At 45.2% G+C, this 24,115-nt stretch overlaps 1 protein-coding gene and 2 long non-coding RNA genes across 10 annotated transcripts in view; 2 read left to right on the top strand and 1 right to left on the bottom strand.

The window, feature by feature from the left end:
• Positions 1 to 24,115, bottom strand: part of LOC135321540 (uncharacterized) — a 539,910-nt gene that overhangs the window by 285,928 nt on the left and 229,867 nt on the right. The gene's annotated exons all lie outside the window — the stretch shown is intronic.
• Positions 5,933 to 9,712, top strand: LOC135321534 (uncharacterized). 2 transcript variants are annotated; one of them, XR_010381380.1, is made up of 4 exons: positions 5,933 to 6,187; positions 7,551 to 7,572; positions 9,075 to 9,163; positions 9,640 to 9,712. It is a non-coding gene; the product is annotated as an uncharacterized LOC135321534 (long non-coding RNA). The 2 variants fall into 2 exon arrangements; XR_010381379.1 differs by lacking the exon at positions 9,640 to 9,712 and having other exon boundaries at positions 9,075 to 9,493.
• Positions 11,031 to 20,766, top strand: LOC135321536 (transport and Golgi organization protein 1 homolog). Of its 7 annotated transcripts, XR_010381383.1 has the most exons (12): positions 13,089 to 13,264; positions 13,755 to 13,893; positions 15,261 to 15,359; positions 16,045 to 16,105; positions 16,218 to 16,253; positions 16,329 to 16,462; positions 16,580 to 16,674; positions 17,859 to 17,929; positions 18,290 to 18,442; positions 19,386 to 19,444; positions 20,298 to 20,500; positions 20,693 to 20,766. XR_010381383.1 is itself a non-coding variant. In XM_064487095.1 (8 exons), exons 2-8 carry the CDS (start codon positions 11,635 to 11,637, stop codon positions 16,752 to 16,754), a joined length of 684 nt encoding a protein of 227 aa, XP_064343165.1. In that variant the 5' UTR covers positions 11,031 to 11,156; positions 11,602 to 11,634; the 3' UTR covers positions 16,755 to 17,009. The 7 variants fall into 7 exon arrangements, 4 of the variants coding, with proteins under 4 accessions (XP_064343165.1, XP_064343166.1, XP_064343163.1 ...); XR_010381382.1 differs by lacking the exon at positions 20,693 to 20,766 and having other exon boundaries at positions 20,298 to 20,678; XM_064487095.1 differs by lacking the exons at positions 13,089 to 13,264; positions 17,859 to 17,929; positions 18,290 to 18,442; ... (1 more) ...; positions 20,298 to 20,500; positions 20,693 to 20,766 and adding exons at positions 11,031 to 11,156; positions 11,602 to 11,674 and having other exon boundaries at positions 16,580 to 17,009.

The following is a 24,115-nucleotide window of genomic DNA, read 5'->3' as shown; positions in this document are numbered from 1 at the left end:
CCCTCATGAACACATCCTCACCGTTTGTCCTGACTGATGCATGACTTAATGTCATTGCAAGAGGAATTTCCCAAGGAAAAGCCAACGGTCTTCCTCAGAACCTCGGGGAGCAGGTCACAGGATGGGCTCCAGGTGGAATCGCTTTCCAAGGTAGATCTTAGTTCAGGGTAAAGTTACAGCACTCGCCGCCCCGAGACCCTTAGGTGATTCACACCCCCTCTGTCTTCTCATCCATAAAATGGGTTATTGAGAATGTTGTGTAGTTGGAACACTGCACTTTGAATTTGGTCAGTTGGCACAGTTTATTGCTTAGTGTGAGACCTCAATACCTTTGTCCTGATGCTAATTGGTGATTTACAGGGTGTCCCGATTCCTGAGGGTTGGAAGGAATTTTGATTGACAGTAGGAGGAGACCCAGGATCCCTGAAGCCTGCTCACCCTGGATGGGACTCAGTCCCTCCAGGCCAGGGGATCCTGGAGCCAGCACAGCGCCTGAAGCCCAGCTGTGGGACCAGGAAGGCCCAGCAGTGTGGTTGGAAACGCAGCCCCACTGGGCCTGTGAGCAATCGGGGTCAACTCCCCACAGGGCAGGAGTGTCTCTCTGACTCCTGAGACTGGCAGGCCCCATGTGCTCAGTATTTCTTGATTGAGTGAACACAACCACCCCCCATATCTAGACACCAAGTCTTCCCACCACCCCAAAAGGGTTTCTCAGGCCCCCTCACAGCCAGTACTGCCCCAAAGCACAACTTTGCTTCTGTCCCACCCAGGTAGTTTCTGCCTCCTTGAACCTGGGTGTAAGTGAATCACCCAAGGGCAGTGTAGGGGGTGTGACAATATATAATTATTTTTTATAATTTTATATATTTTTGGCAAAAACCATAGGGCTTATTTTTATGCATGTGACATACGTACTTAAAATTAATGTGTCACCTACAGGTGTACTACAGATAAGCACAGCCACATGGGTGTGGCGACGTGATTAAGATGGTGTGCTGTTAAGATCTCCGTCTTGTGGACGTTCTCTCTGCATTTTGTGTGCAGTGCTGAGTGAAGGGGAGAGAGGACCTCCCACCCTGCCGGTATATTTGATTCCTCCTGGTTCTGTCATTGTTTACCTAATATGTTTTTCAGCCACTGCCCAAGGGAAATCCTGGGAATTTGGAAAAGGAGGAGGGAGCACCCAAGAAGTAGGGGGCAGGGGACATCAGTTGGGCAGGACCAGAAAGCATAAGGTCAGAAAAGTTTGCAGAGAGGACCCAGGGTTAGATGGCAGTTGGTGGTGGGGGATCAGTTAGGCGGGGCACATTGTAAAAGTGACGTCACCCTGAATGTCCACTGTGAGGTGCCAGGGGCAAAGGCAGGTGATTGGTCGAGAGAGGTCATAAAGCATGGGGCGTTGCTAAGGCAGCGTTCAGACAGGAGAAGGCTTGGAGGGAGGTGTCTGGTCCCCTCCAGCTGCTCCTGAGAGTCCGCTTGCCTGCTGTTTGTTTTCCTGACCTGCTGACCTCCTGACCTGACTGAACCCTCCTTCCTCCCCTCAAGAGCTTGATTGGCCCTCATCCTTTCTGTGACCCCCTTCTCCTCCCAAGTGCCCAACCCCTCTTCCTGTCACACTCCCTCCCCACCCCATCCCCCACCCCTCCCCTCCCCTCCCCTGTCCCCTCCCCTGTCCCCTCCCTACCTGAGAAGACCAGGACATGTAGGTGATGGGGATGTTCTGGTCCCACGTGCTGGGGTGTACTGGATATGAATATACAACTGTGAGTAAATATCGGGCATCAGGTGTCCTCCTTTTTCCTGGGCTCTTTCACACTGTGGTTAAATAGATACTTTCTCATAGGGTCCTTGATGGGAACGCATCGTTGGTGAAGCCCTAGGCTCTCAGGACAGGTTTCTTGACCAGCCTAGAGTGGCTCTGGCCACCGGCGTCCTCAAGATCTGAGTCCTATCAGGACCTCTTGGACCAAACAGCAGGTTGACAGGATGAAACCTGAATTAGTTACTTTATTGCATCAAAGAAGGAAGTGTGAACATCCTAAAAGCCATTGAGTTGTATGCCTAAAATGGGGGAGTGGGTGAATTATATCTCAGTAAAGCAGTTTTTTAAAAAGTGAGAAACTCCTATTTACTAGAAGTCATAGTGAGACTGGCTCCCGGAAAGCTTGTCAGGATCCTGCTTCAAGTTGTGCGTGTTCCGGTTCTGTCCCTGTGTGGTGTGCTCTCCTGTGTGTGCACCCTTCCTGGTGGTGACGTCTGGCAGTCCTGGGAGCAGTGGGGTCTCAGCACTGGGTTGGTGCTGGTCTGTCAAACAGGGAAATGTCATCTCTGCTCTGTGCTTTCTGGTTTGTTAACTTACAGCAAGTTTGTTTTTTCTTTGAAGTGTATTCTTTTCAGAAATTTTAATGTAACAAAAATATTAAATAGCCCTATAAATTTTAAAATATTTTTATTGAAGTATAGTCAGTTTACCATGTTGTCCATTTCTCATGTACAACAGAATGCTTCAGTCATATAGGAAAATACATATATTCATTTTCATATTCTTTTTTTTACCATAAATTACTACAAGATATTAAATAGAGTTCCCTGTGCTGTACAGTGTAAACTAGTTGTTGTCTACTTTATAGAGATTAGTATTCATGAATCTCAAACTTCCAATTTTTCCCTTCCCACTCCCTTTCCCTCTGGTAACCATAGTTTGTTTTCTATGCTCTAAGTCTGTTTCTGTTTTGTAAATAAGTTTGTCTTTTTTTTTTTGATTCCAAATATAAGTGATATCATATGGTATTTTTCTTTTCCTTTATGACTACTTCACTTAGAATGACATTCTCCAGGTCCATCCATTCCCTGTTGCTGCAAATGGCATCATTTTATCATTTTTATGGCTGAGTAGTAGTCTATTGTGTAAAATATACCACAGCTTCTTTTTTTTTTACATTTTTATTGAGTTATAGTCATTTTACAATAGTGTGTCAAATTCTAGTGTAGAGCACAGTTTTTCAGTTATATATGAACATACATATTTTCATTGTCAGAATTTTTTTCTCTGTGAACTAGCATAAGATCTTGTATATATTTCCCTGTGATATACAGTATAATCTTGATTATCTATTCTGCATATGCCTGTCAGTATCTACAAATTTCAAACTCCCAATCTGTCCCTTCCCACCCCTCAGCCCCTTGGCAACCGCAAGTTTGTATTCTATGTCTGTGAGTCTGTTTCTGTTTTGTATTTATGCTCTTTTTTATTTATTTTTTTTGGATTCCACATGTGAGCAAACTCATATGGTATTTTTCTTTCTCTTTTTGGCTTACTTCACTTAGAATGACATTCTCTAGGGACATCCATGTTGCTGCAAATGGCATATTGGTTTTTTATGGCCAAATAGTATTTCATTGTATAAATATACCACCTCTTCTTTATCCAGTCATCTGTTGATGGACATTTAGGCTGTTTCCATGTCTTGGCTATTGTAAATAGTGCTGCTATGAACATTGGGGTGCAGGTGTCTTTTTGAAGTAGGGTTCCTTCTGGACATATGCCTAGGAGTGGGATTATTAGGTCATATGGTAAGTCTATTCTTAGTCTTTTGAGGAATCTACAAACTTTTGCACAGTGGCTGCACCAACCTGCATTCCCACCAGCAGTGTAGGAGAGTTCCCTTTTCTCCACAGCCTCTCCAACATTTGTCATTTGTGGACTTTTGTATGATGGCCATTCTGACTTGTGTGAGGTGATACCTCATTGTAGTTTTGATTTGCAATTCTCTGATAATCAGTGATAATGAGCACTTTTTCATGTGCCTGTTAGCCATTTGTATGTCTTCACTGGACAATTGCTTGTTTAGGTCTTCTGCCCATTTTTGGATTGAGTTTTTTTTTTTTTTCTTATTTAGTTGTATGATTTGTTTCTATATTCTGGCGATTAAGCCCTTGTCAGTTTCATGTTTTGCAAAAATTTTCTCCCATTCTGTAGGTTGTATTTTTGTTTTGCTTATGGTTTCCATTGCTATGCAAAAGCTTCCAAGTTTAATTAGGTCCCATTTGTTTATTTTTGCTTTTATTTTTATTGGACTTCTAGCAAATTCTTAGTTATCCCTTTCCTTTTTATCTTGGAGGCTGCCCCCAGGGACTCTGTGTCCAGCTAGGTTGGTGGGGGAGCCCTGAGAGCCGAGCTGATGTGAAAATCAGTGGCTGCAAACTGCTGTGATGTTTACAGTGAGGAAATGCTCAGGAGGGATGTGACCAGGAGGTGGACGAGTTGTCTTTTTTTTTAGTGACGTGTCCTTGTGAAGAATGTTGATTTCCCCAAAGCAGAAAGTGTCCTTCATGTCTTTAGAATTGTCTAAATATAAAGAAAATTCAGATACATGCTGTGAAATTTTTACTGTGTCAGGATAAATCACCTCCACACCCTAAAAAAGAAAGACTGAGAACACCTCATGGATTTAAGTGGTTTGTTCTGATAGGCTTCCACCAGATTCTTACGGACCTGGAAAAACCGAGTGTCAGGAACAATCTTTGCACTGAAGCAGAATCAATGCCACATGAACACTCCACCCAAAGAAGAGTCTGTACTGTTTCTTTTGAGCCTACTAAGGAGGGCGTTTCTAGGTCATCTTTGTTGGGATTTTTTCCCTCAAAGGGAATGAGGCTGAGTTCTCACAGGTTAGTCAGCCCTCTTTCCCTACCACATCTTTGAGCATTTGGATAAACTAACTTGTCCTTCTCCACCGTTGCTCATGGCTGCTGACAGAACCTGAGTCCATCGGCCCTGATGGATAGACTTTAGGTAGGAGGCAGCTGCTGACATCAGCACTCAGACAGTGCCGTGTGTAACAAGCATGCCCATGGTGGAGGGGGTTTTACCAGTTAGCGACTAGATGGTGTTTGTTTTTGTGCCTTTTATCTGCATGTCTCTCCTTTGTGCTGAGATCCACTGCTCTCTCAGATGGCAGCTATGCAAAGACAGTGCATGTTTTCCACCAGCACACATTTTACTGACCCCAACTGTGAGAGCTGACAATGACAGTGTTACTGATTTCAGAGGCTGCTTTCTAGAGGGGTTTTATTTGCACAAGACTGAAACTTGGTGTCTAGATAAAGTACAAATTACATTGTTCATTTATTCCCTCCTATAATACTTATAAATCTAGTTTTTACAAAACTATGTGTTTGGCTTTTGTTTTGTTGACTGTACATTCCAGAAATACAAATTAATTTTCTTGGTGGCTGTTAATGGACGTAGGTGCAGTACTGTGAAATATGCATGTAAATTATTTGTACTGATTATTTTGAGTTCTCTTTTTATGTAAATTCATTCTTTGAGTAATCTTGTATAATATGATTAAAACTCTATTATACAAATCCTTATTTATTTCAGAAGTCTGACATTACATGCTCTGGTTCAGAACCAAAGTGAATATTGAAGAAAACCTCCATGGTTTTTAGATAGTTGGGCTAAAATATATCATTAATTTTTGCTGGAATAGTAATTTTGACATTATTCTAAGAGCTGGTCTGCTTTCTTACTCATGTCCAGTCTATAAATGTAGAAATACATCTCTGTACATCTCTCTGTATTTTAACACATACCTTCATTGCTCTTTCCCCATACATGTTGGGTGTATTTTTGGAGACATTTCATAGGGGTTTGTCCAGGTACTTCATGAACATACAATAGAAGATGGAGGCGTCCCATGCCCTGTAGGTTTGTGTTTGCTTATTTTCAATTTCAAGTTGGCTTCTACATTCATAAGTTAAGTTCTGTTAACTATTTTAAAAATATTTGCAATGTGCCTGTCAGCAAAGTCAAATCTCTAACATTTTGTGTATCAGGTATTTGACGTATGTGTGCAGCAGTGAAACTATTACCAAATCAAGGCAGAAAACATGCCCACTCTCCCAAGAGCTCCTTTGAACTCAAGTGTCCCTTCTCGCCTCTCTGTGGAGCTATCTGAGGATGTGGTTGACGGTTTCTAAAGATGATTCTCTGTGACATATACACTGGGAATGTCTTTGAGGTTCCTCATTATATCTAATATCTTTTCAGATCCTCGACACTCTGATTCTCCTTTTCCATCTTGCGTCTGATGTTTATGAACTTCTGTGGAAGCTTATTCTTCTTGCTGCCTCCTGGGGAGTTTCTATTTTTCTCTTGTTCGTCTGGAGGACCGTCCTTGCTGTGAGTATTACTAAAGTACCTGACAGTGTCCTTTTAATCACACCTAATAGGAATTTTTATAGTCACTGGACATTTTATTTGCCTGCCTGGGCCAGAATCCAGGAGTCTTTTCTTTGTTTCCTTTTAGATTATTAACTTGAACACAAATTAGTTTTGAAATGGAAATTTGTTGCAAAATCTTTATAGTAAGAACTCATTGAGCAAGACAACAGTATATTCTCAATGAGACAATGGCAATTTATAAACTCTTCTCTTCAATAACAAAACAGGAAGGTTAAGTATTTGGCGAGTCCATCTATCTCTCCACCTGCCCCTGCCTGTGTGTTGGGTGACAGGGGACAGGGAAGCTCAGTGTTCCTGAGCAAGTGTGAAGTTAAGGGAACATCTGTGGTTTTCTGTTTGCCCTCCGTGGATGCATTCTTCTATTGCCACATTATTGCCACTGGATCTTCGACACTGTGATGATTCTCCAATATCTTGGCAAGGTTAGGGGCTGGCCTCAGTCTCTGATCATCACTTAAAGTTTTGAATGGAGAAATATGTGTTAAGGGTCAGGGAAATGTGTCTTTACATGGTATTACAGTGGAGTCCTGCCTGGGTTTTACTGAACTATTACTCTTCATACGATGACTTGTATCTGAGTCAAGAAGCACGTTCGCTTCTTGAAAATGGTCGCTGTCCGTCCTGCTGCTGTGTGGGCTTTTACTACAGCCATTACTCACTTTCATTCTCGTCTGATGTCTCATTTGATGTCCGTTTGTTTTTAGTGGTCTTGACAAATCTTACGACCTCATATGTTACAATTGCTTATCAATTCAACAGTCAACTCTGTATAAGATTTCAGAAAACCTTTCATTGAATGAAAGGGGTGCATCTTAATCTTAGTATAAAGATTTTGCCTTTATTTTTCTTTTAGTTTTCTCCTCTCTGTCTCTCTCTCTCTTTTGAAGGTTACACAACTATCCAGGTTCTGGACTTAAGTGTGGATGTTTGGTTTGACAAAAAAAATTAGATAAATGATGCATTGCAACAACATATCATGAAAATAATATAGTTCAGTGTTGTTAAATATGAATATGCGTTATGAAAATTGAATAGAGTGATGTTTATTTAATAGAATGTAAGCAGATCTTTTGTTCTAAAATAAGTTATTTACCATTGTGCTATCAGAAATGGTGAGTGAAAGATCATGCCTTAAGTAGGAAATTCTGATTTTTCCTGATTTTTAATCATATTAATTGTTATGCTGAACCAAAGTGATAATTGTGATTTCAATGTATTACTGTTTTGATAGTTTATTAGAAATTATAGATTTACTAATTATATGTTTTGACTTCAAATTTAATGTTTCTTCCTCTCCTAGGTAAAGCCTCCAGTGTGTCAAGGTAAGGTATTAGGGTTTAGTTTCCTTTGTAATATTTTCTCAATACCAGGATTTGATGTGGATTTTAATTCAACTAAGAGTAAACACAATGACTTCTGATGTCTAACTGACTTCTCAACTCTTGAAAATTTTACTCCTGCAATGGTGTCTAAATGACATCGTAGAGGAAGTTGACATCTATTGAGCTAAGAGGCCAGGAGGGTCACAGGAGTAGGGAGACTAGGATGAGTTTAATTTTGCATAGCAACCTTGAGGAAGCAGGTGATGAGAAGAGTCTAAAGTTCGGAGTGTGTCCCTAATATGAGCTGGCTCTTGGTGAAAATTAAAGATGCTGAAACACTACTTGAGCCTGTCAGGACTCTCCAGGCTGAGGGAGGGATGCAGATGTAGCCAGGCAGTGTGTGTCACAGCAGAGGGGAATCCATGGGCTGTGACTCATAAGTGAAAGGAGCCATTCATGGCAGTGGGGACTTAATGGAAGTGATTCAGCCTGAGGATGATGCTTTCTATGCAGGCTTCACACTCTGCTGACTGAGTGGGGCTGTGCGTGATGGGCAGGGTGGCTGCCCGGCGCTCAGTAGGCCCTCAAGTGATGCTGTTGGTGACAGTTGATGCAGAAGGGCTGGTGCTGAGAAGAGGGATCTCAGCATCAGAGCATCCTCACTGGGCAGACAGAAGACGCGTGTGCACTGTGTGGTCAGATGAGGGAATTAGATGCCTGAGAGAGGAGTCTGGTTCTGAGGGCTGCGTTCTAGAGCTTCACACGTGGAGTTGCCTGTGACTGGCTGTTTTACATGTGCTGCTATCCTGAAGCAGTGATGGTAACATTCTCATCCTGGCGATAGAAAAGCTTGTCATTTAGGGCCTGTGTGTTATCCAGGTCCTCCAGTGACTAGGTGGGGAAGCCCACATGGTACCAAAGGGTTTAATTCCAGCGACCTTGTCCTTCAGGGCCCCCAACATGGTTTTCATGAAAGACGATCTTCCAGGCAGCAGGAAGACACTGGAGGCCTGTGCAGGCCCAGTCAGGCAACGTTTTGAACTTGCCTTCTGTGGTGTTGCAGATAGGGCCTGGCTGTGGGGTGAACCTGCATGGAATAAGGGTTCTATTTTTTTAAGCAGGGGCATGTTTACTTACCTTAGTATTTGGAGGAGAGAATGTTAAGGGGACAGGATGCTTGGTTTTTCTTTTTCATCTCTGGTGATGTCAGAAGTATTTGAATGATTGAATTTTCTAAGAATGGTGCTTATAGCTGGGAGAGAATTTAGGGGAAGACTTTTTATTGTGTTTCTGCATCTTTGAAAAAAATTAAACTAGGAATCTCAATGATCTCACATTTAGAATACCACTAAGATTTTCTTCCTTTAGGCACAGTAGAAAAGCTAAAAGGCTAATTATACTCGTAGTGCCAGCCAGATATGTCTCTACTGCTAATAAATCATGATAATTCTATTCTACTGGGTTTTCTTGTCAATATGAGAAATTGCTTCATCTCCTTTTAGTTACTTTAAAGCAGATGACTGAGCAGAGCAAGAATTTGGAGAATGAAAACAGAGAACTTGCAGAAAATATATCTGCTTGGGTGCAGAAGGTATCCTTGTCCTTTTGCTTTTTTTTTTTTTGTGATTTTACCTTCAGTTCCTCCCCACTCTGGCAGTTCAGTTATTTGGCTCTCTTTTCCTTCATCCTACTGTCCTGTTCCATGTGTTCCATAAGAGGTCTAGGTTCAAAGCAAGTGTCCTAGATTAAAAAAAAAACAAAAAAACCCAAAAAACAAATTTCTTCTGTAGAGCACAGGGAACACTACTTGATATCTTGTAACCTATAATGAAAAAGAATGTGAAGACAAACATAGGTGTATATATATATGTGACTGAAACATGCTGTACACCAGAAAATTGACACATTGTAACTGACTATATATCAGTAAAAAAATAAACAAAACAAGTGTTGTAGATGTAAAGCACCACTTTCTGTATTAGTGGAAGGGGTCACACACAAGAGAGGTTCAGCTAGCAGTGTAATTAGTATTTGTAATTCTGTTTCCTTCATTACATTTTTGCATAGACCAACAACACAAAGAAATGCTTAGAGGAGGCCATCAGGCAAAAGAAGCTGCCCTCTGAGAAAGCACTGAAGTTTAAGGTACAAACCTCTTGTTAGATTACATTCTGAAAATAGAAATGAAAGTAATGAGTAATTGTTACTAATTCAATGTTTCATTGAATGAGAGCTTGAAAGCCATTGAGAAGGTGAATGAAAATTTGAATGACATCATTCAGATTGTTCGAGCTAAGCTGCAGGCAGTGAGGGACCAGAACGCCAAGAGCCCACACCTGGTAAGAGCTGCCATGTTGACCATAGCCGGGCTTCTGAGGCTTTTTGTGCCCTGGGCGAGCTGCGTGCACCTGCTCCTCCTGCTTTTGACCACAGCAGAGTGTGAGAGCCCAGGAGCGGAAACTCCCTGTGAACAATGACCCAGAATTTCATGGACTAAAACCTCTGTGACTTTTTCTATTTCAGAGACTAGGAAATATGTCTTATTTTCACAACCTAGAGAGTTTTCTCACCACTCACACTGCCCTCCAAGATACACAGAAGATGCCAGGAAATACCTGAGAGGTTAAGGAAGTTGGGAGGGGGGGGGGGGGGGGGGGGGGGGGGGGGAGCGAGGTGCACAGTTCCTTGCCCTGTTGATGTTAAACAGAGAATTTTCCATGTGAATTTGGGTAAACTTTCTTTATATTTCACCAGCAACACTCATTTGTGAGCTCTTTGACATGAGCAGTTTCCCACCCTTGCTTCCTCTTGTCGTCCAGTCGTGCCCTCCATTGTCCAGGGAGGAGGAAGCCTGTGGAGGTGAGGAAAAATCTGTGCCTGGAGGTCTTTTTTCCACATTTCTTTATGGGCTTGACATTTGTCCTGGGCCCAGCCTGTATCAGCTGCCATCACAGGAAACTTAGGGGTAGTTGTGGGTACTGGCTGAGAAGGGACAGGATTCCAAAAGGGTTGAAGAGAAGCAACTGCCCATCAGAACAAACCAAGACTTTCTGGAAGAGATTGGCCGGCTGGCAGTGGAAGAGGACCAGCTGAAGAAGGAAATGCAAGATGCAAAGGGTCAGAATGAGCTGCTAGGATGCCCAGTGCTAGAACTTGAAGGAAGAGGCCCTGTCTGCTGTAAACTCTCAAATGGAGCACTGTCTTTAGCCCCAAACCGAAATTCAGGGAAAGTCTCAGATGCTTTCAAGCATATGTAAGGGAACATATAACACTTGCTTTCCTTTCTTTATAAAATTTGTATGTTCAGAATCATTTCACTGCCTTAATATCTTCTGGAGAGAATGCTCACCAAAGTCTTTGGACATGTACCAGGGCTAATATATTTATTTTCTATGGTTTGTTTTGCAGTTAACAAAATACTTTGTTTCTGGAAAAAAAATTACACTTTTTAAACATATCACCCTGAGTTTTCATTGAAATCTTAGTACATACTTTATTTCTGTCCTGTGTGAAGATACTGGAAAAAGGAACATCTCCAGAGAACTTGAAAGGTGCTGTTTCAATGAACACTTCAGGAATTTGAGGTAAATGCCACCAGTTGCAGCAGGATTTCCACTGTACACATTAGCTTTCACAAGGAACAACAATCTCATGTCTTAGAAGATTAAATGTTGATATCTACTCAAATTATTTTTCTTGGGAATTTAGTCACCAATGAGAATGTTTTAAGTTGAAATTGCTCTTAATAAATCTCATGTCTGTGAAGCCACAGTGAAATCTGAAGAAATGCATGTGTAGGAGGACGTTCAGCTCAGCAGCAAGAAGAGAGTAAGGATTGTTACTCACCCCCAGAGATGCTTACCTCAGAGAACCGAGCATCACTGTGTCAGTGTTTAATTGTGCTGTAACACACGGAAAGCAGATGGCCCATCTTAGCTGATTCCAAGCGTATGATTCCTCTCATGTTAAGTATGTGCACATTGCTGTGGATCAGTACTTCTTGAATGTCTTCTCATATCTATCTTACAGCCAGGTGTTTCGAAGACCAGATCTGAGGATTCGATGCAGCGAGCTGTGACAACAGGGGACTGCAGCCTGCAAGGTATGTTGCTTGTTGGGAAGAAAACCTTACATATAGGATTCCTGGGAGATGTTGTGGCTTCAGGTCTAGACCCCTAGAATAAAATAAATATAATAAAGAGAGTCAAATAACTTATTTTTTTGGGTTTTTTTTTTGGTTTTCCAGTGCAAAGAACAGTTAAGTTTGCACTATACTGTAGTCTATTAAGTGAGCAATACCACTGTGTCTAAAAACCCCAATGTTCATAACTTAATGAAAATACTCTTTATTACTAAAAACTGCTAGCCATCATTGGAGCCTTTAGTGAGGTTTAATCTTTTTGTTGGTGGATGGTCTTTTTTTTAACTTTTTTTTTATTGAGTTACAGTCATTTTGGTGGATGGTCTTGAATTAACATTGGTGGCTGCTGACTGGTCATTGTGGCAGTTGCTGAAGATCGGTGTGGCTTTTGCAATTTCTTAACATAAGACCACAATGAAGTTTGTGACAGGATTCTCTCTTCCTTTCAGGAACAAGTCCTCTTTCACAGGCAATTTGACACATTTTACACACAGTAGAAATTCTTTCCAAATTGGAGTCATTCCTCTCAAACCCTGTGGTAATTTATCAGCTAAGTTCATACGCTCCTCTAAGTCCTTTGTTATTTCAACCTTCTTCACAGCATCTTCACCAGTAGATTCCATCTCAAGAAACCAATTTCTTTGCTTGTCCATAAGAAGCAGCTCCTCATTCATGCACATTTTATCATGAGGTTGCAGCCAATCAATCATATCTTCAGGCTCCACTTGTAACTCTAGTTCTCCTGCTATTTTCAGCACATCTGCAGCTCCTTCCTGCACTGAATTCTTGAGCCCCTCAAAGTCACACATCAGGATTGGAATCAATTCCTTCCAAACCCCAGTTCATGTTGATATTTTGACTTCTTCCCATGAATCACGAATGTTCTTAATGGCATGTAAAATGGTGAATCCTTTCCAGAAAATTTTCCATTCATTTGCCCAGACCCATCATTGGTGTCACTGTCTATGGCAGCTAAAGCCTTCCAAAATGTATTTCTTAAATAATAAGACTTGAAAGTCATAATTACTCCTGATTCATGGGCTGCAGAATAGATGTCATGTTAAGCATGGAAACAGCATTCATCTCATGCATCTCCATCAGAGCTCCTGGATGACTTGTGCATTGTCCATGAGCAGTAATATTTTGAAAGAATTTTTTTTGTGTGTTTTGTTTTGTTTTCTGAGCAGTAGGTCTCAACAATGGGCTAAAATATTCATGTTGTAAATAGATGTGCTGTCATTCAGGCTTTGTTCTATTTATAGAGCACAGAGTAGATTTCACTTGATTCTCATGGGACATAGGATTTTCATAATGTTAAATGAATATTGTCTTTGTTAGCCGCTAATGGAAAAATCAGCCTGTCCATTGAAGCCTTGATGCCAGGCGCTGACTTCTCTCCAGCTGTGATGGTGCTGGGTGGCCTCCCCTTGCAGTTCTCTGCATTGAAAACCTGTTGTTTAGTGCAGCCACCTTCATTAGCTGCCTTAGCTTCATCTCCTGGAGCACTTGCAGCAGCCTCTGGGTCAGCTCTTCCCGCCTTACCTTGCACAGGTATGCAGTGGAGATGGAATCTTGCCTTAAACTTCATGGGCCAACCCCTGCTGGCTTCACACTTTTCTTCTGAAGCCTCTTCACCTCTCTCAGGGTTTATAGAATTGCTGAGAACTAGGGACTTCCGCTGGATTAGGCTTTGCCTTAAAGGAATGTCATGCCTGTTTTAATTAAAATGATAAAGAACCAAATATTTCAGAAACTACAAAAATGTGACACAGAGATAAGAAATGAGCAAATGCTGCCAGAAAAAAATGTCACCAATGGAATTGCTGTACTCAGGGTTGTTACAAATCTTCAATTGTTTAAAAATATACATTACCAGGGAGGGCAATAAAATGAAACATGCCTGTAATAGCAATGAATTTGCACTGGGAAGGTAAAAAGGGGATTCCTGCCTTCAGAATTCTCTCCTTTCTCCACTCCCCAGCACAGCCAAGCTCTTGAGTGCACATGTACACACACAAAGCCAGTTGTTTTATGTTTATAGAGGGTAAAAAGAAAATGCAAGACCACCATGCTGCATCGGGATCTCTGAAAGAACGTGAGGAAGACGGTTTCCAAAGGCAGGTGAAGAAAGTACGCGTCCTTGATGAAATCAGTGGACAGAGATCTATGGACACTGAAGGGTAAGACATTCCCGTGTTAATTATGACAATGTGTGAATGAATGTGTGGAGTTATGTGGATATTGTAATACATTTCAGAATACTTACCACCATATTTTCTTTACCATATTCAATCAGTACAGATGTGCATTTATTTTTCGACCTTGATTTCTGTAATCTGCTGCTTCTGTTCATTCTAACTGGTTACCAGAGTCTTGTTTGTATTTAGTTTGAGATTTTAGCGGGTTCTTGGACCAGATTTAGTCACTTCATTATCTGGATCCCCCTAGGTCCATTTTTATTGTCCTTAGGTTTCAACCACATCAAAGTGTCATGACCTGCCATGTGTCTATCATTTTTAATAAACTCTAGACATTGGGTAGAAAATAGAGAAAATTTGAGGCCTCGTGTGAGGTTAACTTGCTGCAGAGAAGGTGGGCATTACAGCTGGCAGGTGGTCAGGGCGCCAGCAGCGCTACATCCTGTTAACCCGGTTAGCAGCTGAGATCAGTCAGTGCAGCCAGCTTTCGTGAGGCCCGTGTGTCTCCTGTCCACCTTTGTTTCTGGCATGTAGCTCTCGTGGATCCCAGCTAAGTCCTGTGGGTCTCTCTAGGGATCACCTTCGCTGACGGACAGTGAGCTCCAGCTGCCTGACTGCGGTGCCTGTGCATAGGGGGCACCGGCTGCCGGGCTGCTCTGCATCTCAGTGGTTTCCTCTGCAGTTACCGGATGACCCCCGGGGAAGGTGGGCCCAGTCCTGGGCTTTCTTCTTCTCCATCTTGGCCTCATGTCCCTTTCTGGCTTGTTAGCAATTTGGTACATTTGATCATGGATTTCATAATTTGTCCAGAGTTTCCTGTCATTCTCAGGGAGAGGTCATGGACATCACACCCATTAACCCGCTTTCAAAAACATTTCCTTATATTTCCTAAAGGATCAGGTTTTGCTCCAGGTTTTGACTGAAATCTGGGCTCTCTGTGGGAGAAATCAAACAAGTCATGAACGCTTGCTTTACCCTAATGTGTTTGGTTGTGATGACTTGGTCAGACCCTGATTCCCACGTTGAAACACAGTGAGCTCGCGCTGTCCCAGGCACAGGAGCCTAAGCCTGGTGGGGGGGGCACAGAGCACACCTCACGTGGGCTTTTCCTGTGTGTTTATGCATAAATGATTAGGGGTGGGGACGCTGAAGGGAAGCCCAGATACCAAACACTTGCCAGAGGCCTGAGTGTAGCTTTTTCATATTTATTAGTGGGGGTACTTTAATTCTTTCCTGTGTATTTATCAGCCTGAGCATTTATGGGGCAGGGCGAAAGGAACATGGAATTCTTCCCTTCCAGTTTCTGGGAGGGAAACTGGCAGAATTTCAGAGTTTCTTTCCCCTCTCAGGAAGGTGGACATGAATGGATGTGAGCTGGTGGGAAAGCAGCAGCTGTTGGCAGCAAAGGAGGAGGCAAAATTGGCTGAAGAGGAGACAAGATGGTACAAGTGAGTTCAGCTCCTCTGCACCTGCGGCTCTGACAACACCTGTTGGATTTTTTGAAAACTTTTCTAAAATGTTTAGACACAATATCATAAACTGACCCAAACAAAAGACATTTGTATACATGGCTTCACACAGGAGGAAAAGTGTTAAGTTTTACATATGTTAAGTTAAACGTTTAACTTTAAAAAGTATTAAGTTACTAAGAATTTCCTGGTCCCAGTGCTGGCCAGACTGAGAGGAGAGACGGTTCACAGAGATGTTTCTGAAGGTGCTATAAACCGTTCTCACCCTGAGGATAGCAGTTTAGTGTAGCGTCAGTCGGACCAATACACATTCCCGTGCTGCTGGGGAGACCCAGGTGTAAGAAGTAGGGTCAGGATGTAAGGAAAGGAAGAATCAAGCTTTGTGATGAAAGATGCTCAGCACAGGACACGTGAGGGAAATGCTGAGAACGGGAGGGGGAAATGTGTCAGCGCAGAACCGGGCAGGCGTTCAGTAACAGTGACGGAAGGAGTGGCTGCAGCGACAGCTTTGCAACTGCTGTGCTTCTGCAGCCGTGTGCAGTGTGTCTTGAGTGGTGAGATGATGTGTGTGAGTGTGCAATGCAGATAACATGGACTGGGGCAGATTATTTAACAGCATACCCAGCATTGTGTCTTCTCTGATGGAACAATTTGTAACTCATAGGATAAGACTTGAAGAATGTCACGGGCAAATGCGGGAAGCAGAGATCATTTGGAGACACCAGGTAACCTGCCTTCCTCCTGACACACCGAGTCCTCAGCACCTGATGCAGACAGTTATTGTGGCCCTGAGAACCCCTAGCCATGGGGTGTTTCTTGATGTGTTGACTTTTTCAGGTCACTCTTGCCGAGAAGAAGGCCCAAGACAGCTCGGTAAGAATTTGTTTCCTTCCTTCCCTTTGTGCACAGTCGGCCACAACTGAACGTGGATGTGTTTTTCTCACACAGCTCAGGGCTCAGGAGCTGGAGAGGGAAATCTCTGAATTGAGAAGGGAAAACTCTGACCTGAGAAGGGAAAACTCTGACCTGAGAAGGGAAAAATCCTCTGAGCTGAGAAGGGAAGTTGCCCACCTGAAACAGAGGTACAGAATTTTGACACATTTTTACGGGTGTTTTGAGATTTTTAAGGACTGGTTGTTTTGTGCCTAGTAGAGGAATTGGTGGTGTAATTTGTATTGAAGCCATTCTTTATCTATAAGATTGAATGCAATCTGCAGATGGAGGCAGGCAGAGGAATACATGAGGCAGGAGCCCACCCCAGGAGGACCGTACAGGCTGCAACCTCCCCTGAGAGGTAAGGAGCGCACTGTGAAGTGCGGCAGCTCCATTTCTGCAGCAGGAGCTGCCCAGTGGGCTGCTTTTCCCCATGGGTAGTTGTCGGGTTTCCTGGACACCACACCACACACTCACTGTGGGGAACAGTTTCACAGCTGGGTGACAAGATGCTGTTTTCTTTACATGCTATCAGCCAGCAGGGCTCTGTCCCCTGTGAGTGGTGGAGCTCATGCCCCTCCAGGGACTGCGGGCCGCCCCCCAGTCTCTTGGTTGCCTGGCGTGGCTGGCATGGCTGGATTCTGTGCACTAGAAGACATGAGTGTCAGCCCTCTCTTCCCGCCTGGACACGGTTTTGAAGGCTGAATTTTCTTCTCATTTCAGGAAAATAACATGGATGACGTTTTAGAATGAAGGCAGTATGTCATAACGAGAAAAACATTTTTCTTCATTTGCCTTGGTGGATAAATATTCTATTCAAGATCTGCTTTAAGGCAGCAGGCATTTCTTCACTAATTTTGCAGGTCCCTTCGTTCTTATAAAAAAGCTTGCACAGTGACCTAGAGTAGCCAGTTAGTAAGTGACATGACTACATAGCCTCCCTCTCCCAGAGTTAACGTGTAACTCTAAAGTCTCCCACCAGCTACTCCATGTAACTCACCATTCTTTTGCCAATTATTACAACATGAGTCATTGAGGCTTCTTTCATAAATGTTTACGTGACATCTGGTCACTTATACAAGACATGCGCTGTCAGAGAGAAGTCTTTTAACAGTTTACCAACAGGCTGAGGAGGAAGAGGTGGAGCTCACAGTCAGGGGTTGTTGATACTCTTCCTATGAAAGACCCTTCTTACTTTAATGTATAATCTGTATACAGACTGATTTGCCCTGAAGTGTGATGTGAGTCCAGTGTGTAAGTGTTGGTTGACAGGGATCTGGGCACTGAGACCACATCCAGGGTGATTAGCTATGAAAACACCTGAATCAAGGCCCTGTGGTGTCCTCGTCATGGGACAGGGGTACAGTCTCCCCTCGTCCTCGTGGAAAACTGAGGTGAGAAGGAGACCTGCGGCCTCTGTGAAGAGACAAGGGCGTGGGCGGAAGTGAGAGCTCTTGGAGGAGGGCACGGAGGGCTCGGCTCGTGCTTACCCCACACGGCATCTGTCAGATAGAATACGCCTTCAGCGCTGCTCTCCATTTACAGCTTCACAGAGGGATGGCAACCCTGTTAGGAATGGAACCACCTTTCCGGCTCAGGAGTAAGATGAAACCAAAGTAAGTAATTTTACTCAGTTGTGTTGTGGTGGTCATTTTGTATTGAATAATCTCTGGAACTAGCATTTTCTTTTTGAACAAACAATTCCTGGCTTTGCCTGTGGATTGGGAATTAGGGGAAAAGTATGCCCAGTCATCACAGTGAAGTTTGGTAAAAGTATTTTATCGCCAAACTTTACTGAGCAGCCCAGGATGCAGGGAGGCCCAGGGCTGAAGGAGAGCATGCAGTGTAGCTGCCAATTGGGCACAAAGAGCAGGGGAGGGTGCAAGGTGCCGACGAATACTGCGTTGGGTTTCGGCTCTTGTCGGTTTTGGCGCTTTTGTCTGTCATCCAACCAAGCCCTCCTTTCTGTCCTGCAGGTCACCCCGTGGGCCAGAGGGCCACAATCTTTCCAAGGACCAGCCTGCGTGGCCTGCCCCGGGTGCGGCCCGTCATCGCCCACCTGGGCACCTGCTCCTGGTCCCCCTTGGTGCCCTGTGCAACCTTGCCCCCACCGCCAGATGCTCCGCTCGGTAAGAGGAAAGCATAGTCCTCTGTTTCTTCCTTGAGTCACAGCAGAAGAAGGGCAGATCGCTCTCCGGGGCTTCCCCGTGCACGGGCGGCCGTGACTGGGCTCACGGCCGTGTCCCTCTGGTCCCTTAGCAGACGCACTAGATGGACCGAGTCTTCCCCGTCCTGCCCTGGGGAGGGAGGTGTCTGTTGTAGAGGGAAAGAGGGCCCTCTGAAGGAGGGCAGACGTATCGGTTCTGCACACGGGCCTACAACAGACACCACGTTCCGGGCTCCCTGGAGGACAAGCCCGCCCCTGTCACTGTCTGCAGCAAGTGGAGCCCTGAACTTCCACAGCCGATGATCGGTTATGGAAGAAACACCCGAAACCGGGGCCTGTGGTCTCTTCAGTCAAGGGTCCGGAGACCTGTCTCCCACTCGGTCTGATGTGAGACTTTGTGTGATACGGGGAAGAAGGCCTCAAAGATCTTTTGCGCTTCAGCAAACTAACATGTTTTCTAAGGCAGTGAACCGTGAAAGAGTGTTTTGTATTTTATTTTATCTATGCCGAGAAGCTAGTTGACTCAGGGAAGGACATAGGTTAGTGGTAAATAGAATGCTTGCTTAGCATGCCGGATTCCGTGTGCTCATTCCCGGTACCTCCATTTAAAAACAGAAGAAAAGAAAAAACAAAAACAAGAGCAAACTTCAAATGTTAGAAATACATATTGCGCAAACCCAAATTCCATATCCATGATTTTTACGAGTTTTCTTCTTACTACTTGGTTTGAAATATATCCCAACCGTGACTTAAGCATTTTTTTTTAAGAAAATGCTCTAACTCTTTGAAAGTCTTTTCTGCCACTTTTGTTTTGACACATCCACGAACGGAGATAGACGCACATGGTGGTTTTAATATACATTCGTGAATATTCTCATTAATGTACCTGTAACTACATTTTACAGATGGTGTGTCAGTGTGCCACTTTACAGAAGAGAGAGGAAGAGAATCTTCCTGGGATGAGGTACAGTCTCTTGTTGTTAATGTCCTTGTGTGACTATATAAGTACCAGGGGATTCTGAGACATAAACCGGGGGTTGGTGTGAGTGTGCATTTTCACGTTTGCATCTGCTGATGAGAATTTTTGACTTATGTTTTTAACTTACAGTTTAGGATGTGATTCTGTGCTTAATGCCGTAGGACTGGATAATGCACTTGTGTTCATTTTCCAGACTCACCTAGTGAAACCAGTGTCTGTGTGGGCATTCTTCTTTTCAGGGTCTTTCCCTTAAGGTTTATAAGAGGATATTGAAAAGAAATTCATCCCTGGGAAAGTTAGGTGTATCTTGGATTTGGTTCTTGTTTTAGCCATCCTGACTTGAAATTAATTAAGTGATGTTCAATTTTCATGGCAGCATGTTTTGTCTTCCCATTCCACCACCAGTAAAAGTGGTCTAGTTCCCTTAATGCCTTACGCTGTTTCCCACCTGCTACTTTTACTCAGGCTGCCTTTCCCCAAAGCCCCTCCACATCCCCCCTCTGCGCTGGATCTCTCTTTTATGAAACAGTGCGGTCTTCCCAGCATTCCCTGAGCTATCCACATGCAGCGGACCCTCCTGTCCTTTGTGGCGTTACTGTACCCGTTCACGTCAGTTGTAGAGTTGTTGAAACATTTCTTTGCTGATTTGTTTTCATGAATCCTGTGCCTCTGGCAGAACAGAGAGGAGAATCAGCCTTTTACTTGTACCGCAAGCTTCTCCCATGATAGGGCTTATGTTCTGATAGCTTCGGTAAATAACTGTTGTCTACCAGGCTGATTAAGCGTATGCAAATGATCTGAAGTTCGGTTCCTGATTTATCTTGTTTTGTGTTCCTAGGAAGGGGCGGATAAGCGCGAAATTACAAAACCGGAGTATGCTACTGGGACTGTAGAAGTGGCTCCGCAGGAGCTGACGGATCATAAAACACTGAGCTCTGATGGTGGAGCACACGGAGCTTATTATACACTGCTTAATTTAGTGAACGTGGCTGGCATTCCTTGTCCTTCGTGCCAAGAAAGAATTGTGCCCTGGATGGAAGGGTATATGTAGCTCAGCAGTAGAGAGAATGCGGGCTTAGCATGCAGGAGTTCCTGGGGTCAGTATCCAGTTCCTCCAAGAAACGAGTGTGATACGGGGAAGGAAGGAAGGAAGGAAGGCGCATAGATTTTGTTTCGCTTCAGCAGTGTCTTCGCAGGAAAGCCTAATCCTCCATCCTTTTATGTGGTTTTTAGCCGACGCGGGACCTGGCGCGGCTCCGGTGTGGCCCGGCAGCGCCCGCCCACCTGCGGCGGCCCCGGAGGCCCAGGTAAGTGAGGTGGTCATGCTCTGTTGGACCTCGTCCTGGGAAAGGAGATCTTCCCGTTCTCCCAGCAGCCGTTCCTGGCCTCGTCTGCAGACTGTGTGTCCTGTGACGTGTATGGCGTGGCGTGTCGCTGCCTTATTCAGACTCAAAACTCTTGCCCAGGAGCCAGTGGGCTGCTTCTCCCGGGAGCCCGTCTCCTTGGCTGGTGCGTGCAGGAGCCATGAGGGAGTGCTTAGGAGCAGGGGCCCGCAGACATTGACTGTGGTTTTCTCGAAACAGCGTGAGGAGGGTGAGCCCTCGCTCCAAACTGACTTCTCCTGGCTCGGCAGACTCCTTCCTGACCTCCTGCACCTGTGGTTGCTCCTGGGTCACTGAGACGGATTTCTGTGTCGTCGTTCTTTTGACTGGTTTCCCGGCACAGGCCGGGTGATTCTCCTGTTTAGAATTTCCATTCAGAACCTGGTAACTGGAAAAGGGGCAAAGCCCTCCCTCCAGCTTTGTACGGTGTGCTTTGTGCAACTTTGGGTCTTCCTGGGTGTGGTAAACGTCACAGCCGGTCACTGTCTTTTCTCGGGAGGTAAGTGTGTCTTGGCCGCTGCCTCCAGTTGTACTCTGGGCAGAAAAGCCTGGCTCTCAGAGATGGTGCGTTTGTAGTAGGGAATAGAGGCTGGAAGGGAAAGAGCCCGCCGTTAAAATGCCTCCTTCCCTGCGGGGGAATTCCGATGCGCACCAGAGTGCGTATGTTGTGTTTGTCCCCCACCCTGCGCCGGGTCGGGCCTGCCCTGGAAGCTGTCAGAACTGCTGGTCGGTCTCATGGCACACCGTGGGGTTTTGCGCACGAGCTGGTACAGTGCCTTTGGTGTCAGGTGTGGGGTTGAGACTCCCCACGTCACTCTCCCGCAGCACGCAGGTAGGTTGCGTTCCGCAGTGAACGTAAAATCCAGACATCCCTGAGGATAGGGATGATTGTAGCGGAGCCTGAGCCCCTTCTGAGGATAGCCTTGTCCCCTCAGGAGCCCTTGGCCAGCTCCGCCGCAGGACACCGGGATGCCCAGCTACCCAGTGCTCTTTGCGCCCAGGGGCAGCCCCTGTGGTGCGGAGGAGGGCCCTTTGTGAGGAGGGCCCAGAGAGGGCCTGGCAGGGTCCTGCAGCCAGAGCCCTGCAGGCAGAGTGGTGACCCTGGTGCGGCTCTGCTTGCTCGTGTGGACAATGATCTCTTCACGTCAGTCCCATATCCGTGTTCCTGGTCCGCGCCGGGCAAGCTTGCGTGGAGCTGGGGAAGGTGGCGGGGAGGAGCCGTCCCGCCCAGAGCGGCTGGCTGTTGGGAAGGCGCTAGTTTGCCCGTGTGCTGGAAGCTCTGTGTGCAGCCTCTCGGGCAGGAGGACCCTTGGCTTCCTCCACTTGGAGACAGCGGCGGCGGCGACGTGCGGCTTCAGGGTCGTATCCCCGTGTCCCCCTGTGCGGCCCAGGCTGCAGGCAGGCCCCAGAGGGCTGGGCGGAGCTTGTGGCACCGTGCTGCTCTCTGGGCACCCGGTGGAGGTGACGGTGACCGGTGCCGACGGCTGCTGCGTTGGGTTTCGGCTCTTGTCGGTGTTGGCGCTTTTGTCTGTCATCCAACCCAGCCCGCCCTTCTGTCCTGCAGGTCACCCCGTGGGCCGGAGGGCCCCAACCTTTCCGAGGACCAGCCTGCGTGGCCTGCTCCGGGTGCGGCCCATCGTCGCCCACCTGGGCACCTGCTCCTGGTCCCCCTTGGTGCCCTGTGCAAACTCGCCCCCCACCGCCAGCTGCTCCACTCAGTAAGAGGAAAGCATAGTCCTCTGTTTCTTCCTTGAGTCACTGCAGAAGAAGGGCAGATCGCTCTCCGGGGCTTCCCCGTGCACGGGCGGCCGTGACTGGGCTCACGGCCGTGTCCCTCTGGTCCCTTAGCAGACGCACTTGATGGACCGAGTCTTCCCCGTCCTGCCCTGGGGAGGGAGGTGTCTGTTGTAGAGGGAAAGTGGGTCCCCTGACGGAGGGCAGACCTGTCGGTTCTGCACACGGGCCTTCAACAGACACCACGTTCCGGGCTCCCTGGAGGACAAGCCCGCCCCTGTCACGGTCTGCAGTGAGTGGAGCCCTGAAATTCCACAGGTGATGATCGGTTATGGAAGAAACACCCGAACTCGGGGCCTGTGTTCTGTTCAGTCAAGGGTCCTGAGACCTGTCTCCCACTCGTTCTGATAAGAGACTTCGTTTGATACGGGGAAGAAGGCCTCAAAGATCTTTTGCGCTTCAGCAAACTAACATGATTTGTAAGGCAGTGAACCGTGAAAGAGTGTTTTGTATTCTATTTTATCTATGCCGAGAAGCTAGTTGACTCGGGGAAGGACATAGTTTAGTGGTAAATAGATTGCTTACTTAGCATGCCGAATTCCGTGTGCTCATTCCCGGTACCTCCATTTAAAAACAGAAGAAAAGAAAAAACAAAAACAAGAGCAAACTTCAAATGTTAGAAATACATAGTGCGCAAACCCAAATTCCATATCCATTCTTTTTACGTGTTTTCTTCTTACTACTTGGTTTTAAATATATCCCAACCGTGACTTAAGCTTTTTTTTCAGAAAATGCTCTAACTCTTTGAAAGTCTTTTCTGCCACTTTTGTTTTGACACATCCATGAACGGAGATAGACGCACATGGTTATTTTAATATACATTCGTGAATATTCTCATTAATGTACCTGTAACTACCTTTTACAGATGGTGTGTCAGTGTGCCACTTTACAGAAGAGAGAGGAAGAGAATCTTCCTGGGATGAGGTACAGTCTCTTGTTGTTATTGTCCTTGTATGACTATATAAATACCAGGGGATTCTGAGACATAAACCAGGGGTTGGTGTGAGTGTGCATTTTCACGTTTGCATCTGCTGATGAGAATTTTTGACTTATGCTTTTAACTTACAGTTTAGGATGTGATTCTGTGCTAAATGCCGTAGGACTGGATAATGCACTAGTGTTCATTTTCCAGACTCACCTAGTGAAACCAGTGTCTGTGTGGGCATTCTTTTTTCAGGGTCTTTCCCTTACAGTTTATTAGAGGATATTGAAAAGAAAATCATCCCTGGGAAAGTTAGGTGTATCTTGGTGTTGGTTCTTGTTTTAGCTGTCCTCACTTGAAATTAATTAATTGTTGTTTCATTTTCAAGGCAGCATGTTTTGTCTTCCCATTCCACCACCAGTAAAAGTGGACTAGTTCCCTTAATGCATTACGCTGTTTCCCAACTGCTACTTTTACTCAGGCTGCCCTTCCCCAAAGCCCCTCCACATCCCCCCTCTGCACTGGATCTCTCTTTTATGAAACAGTGCGGTCTTCCCA

This window comes from Camelus dromedarius, chromosome 6 (genome assembly GCF_036321535.1).
Source record: "Camelus dromedarius isolate mCamDro1 chromosome 6, mCamDro1.pat, whole genome shotgun sequence".
Taxonomy (NCBI): Eukaryota; Metazoa; Chordata; class Mammalia; order Artiodactyla; family Camelidae; genus Camelus; species Camelus dromedarius.
Note: the sequence above shows the minus strand (reverse complement) of the source record. Positions and strands in the feature narration are given on the sequence as shown.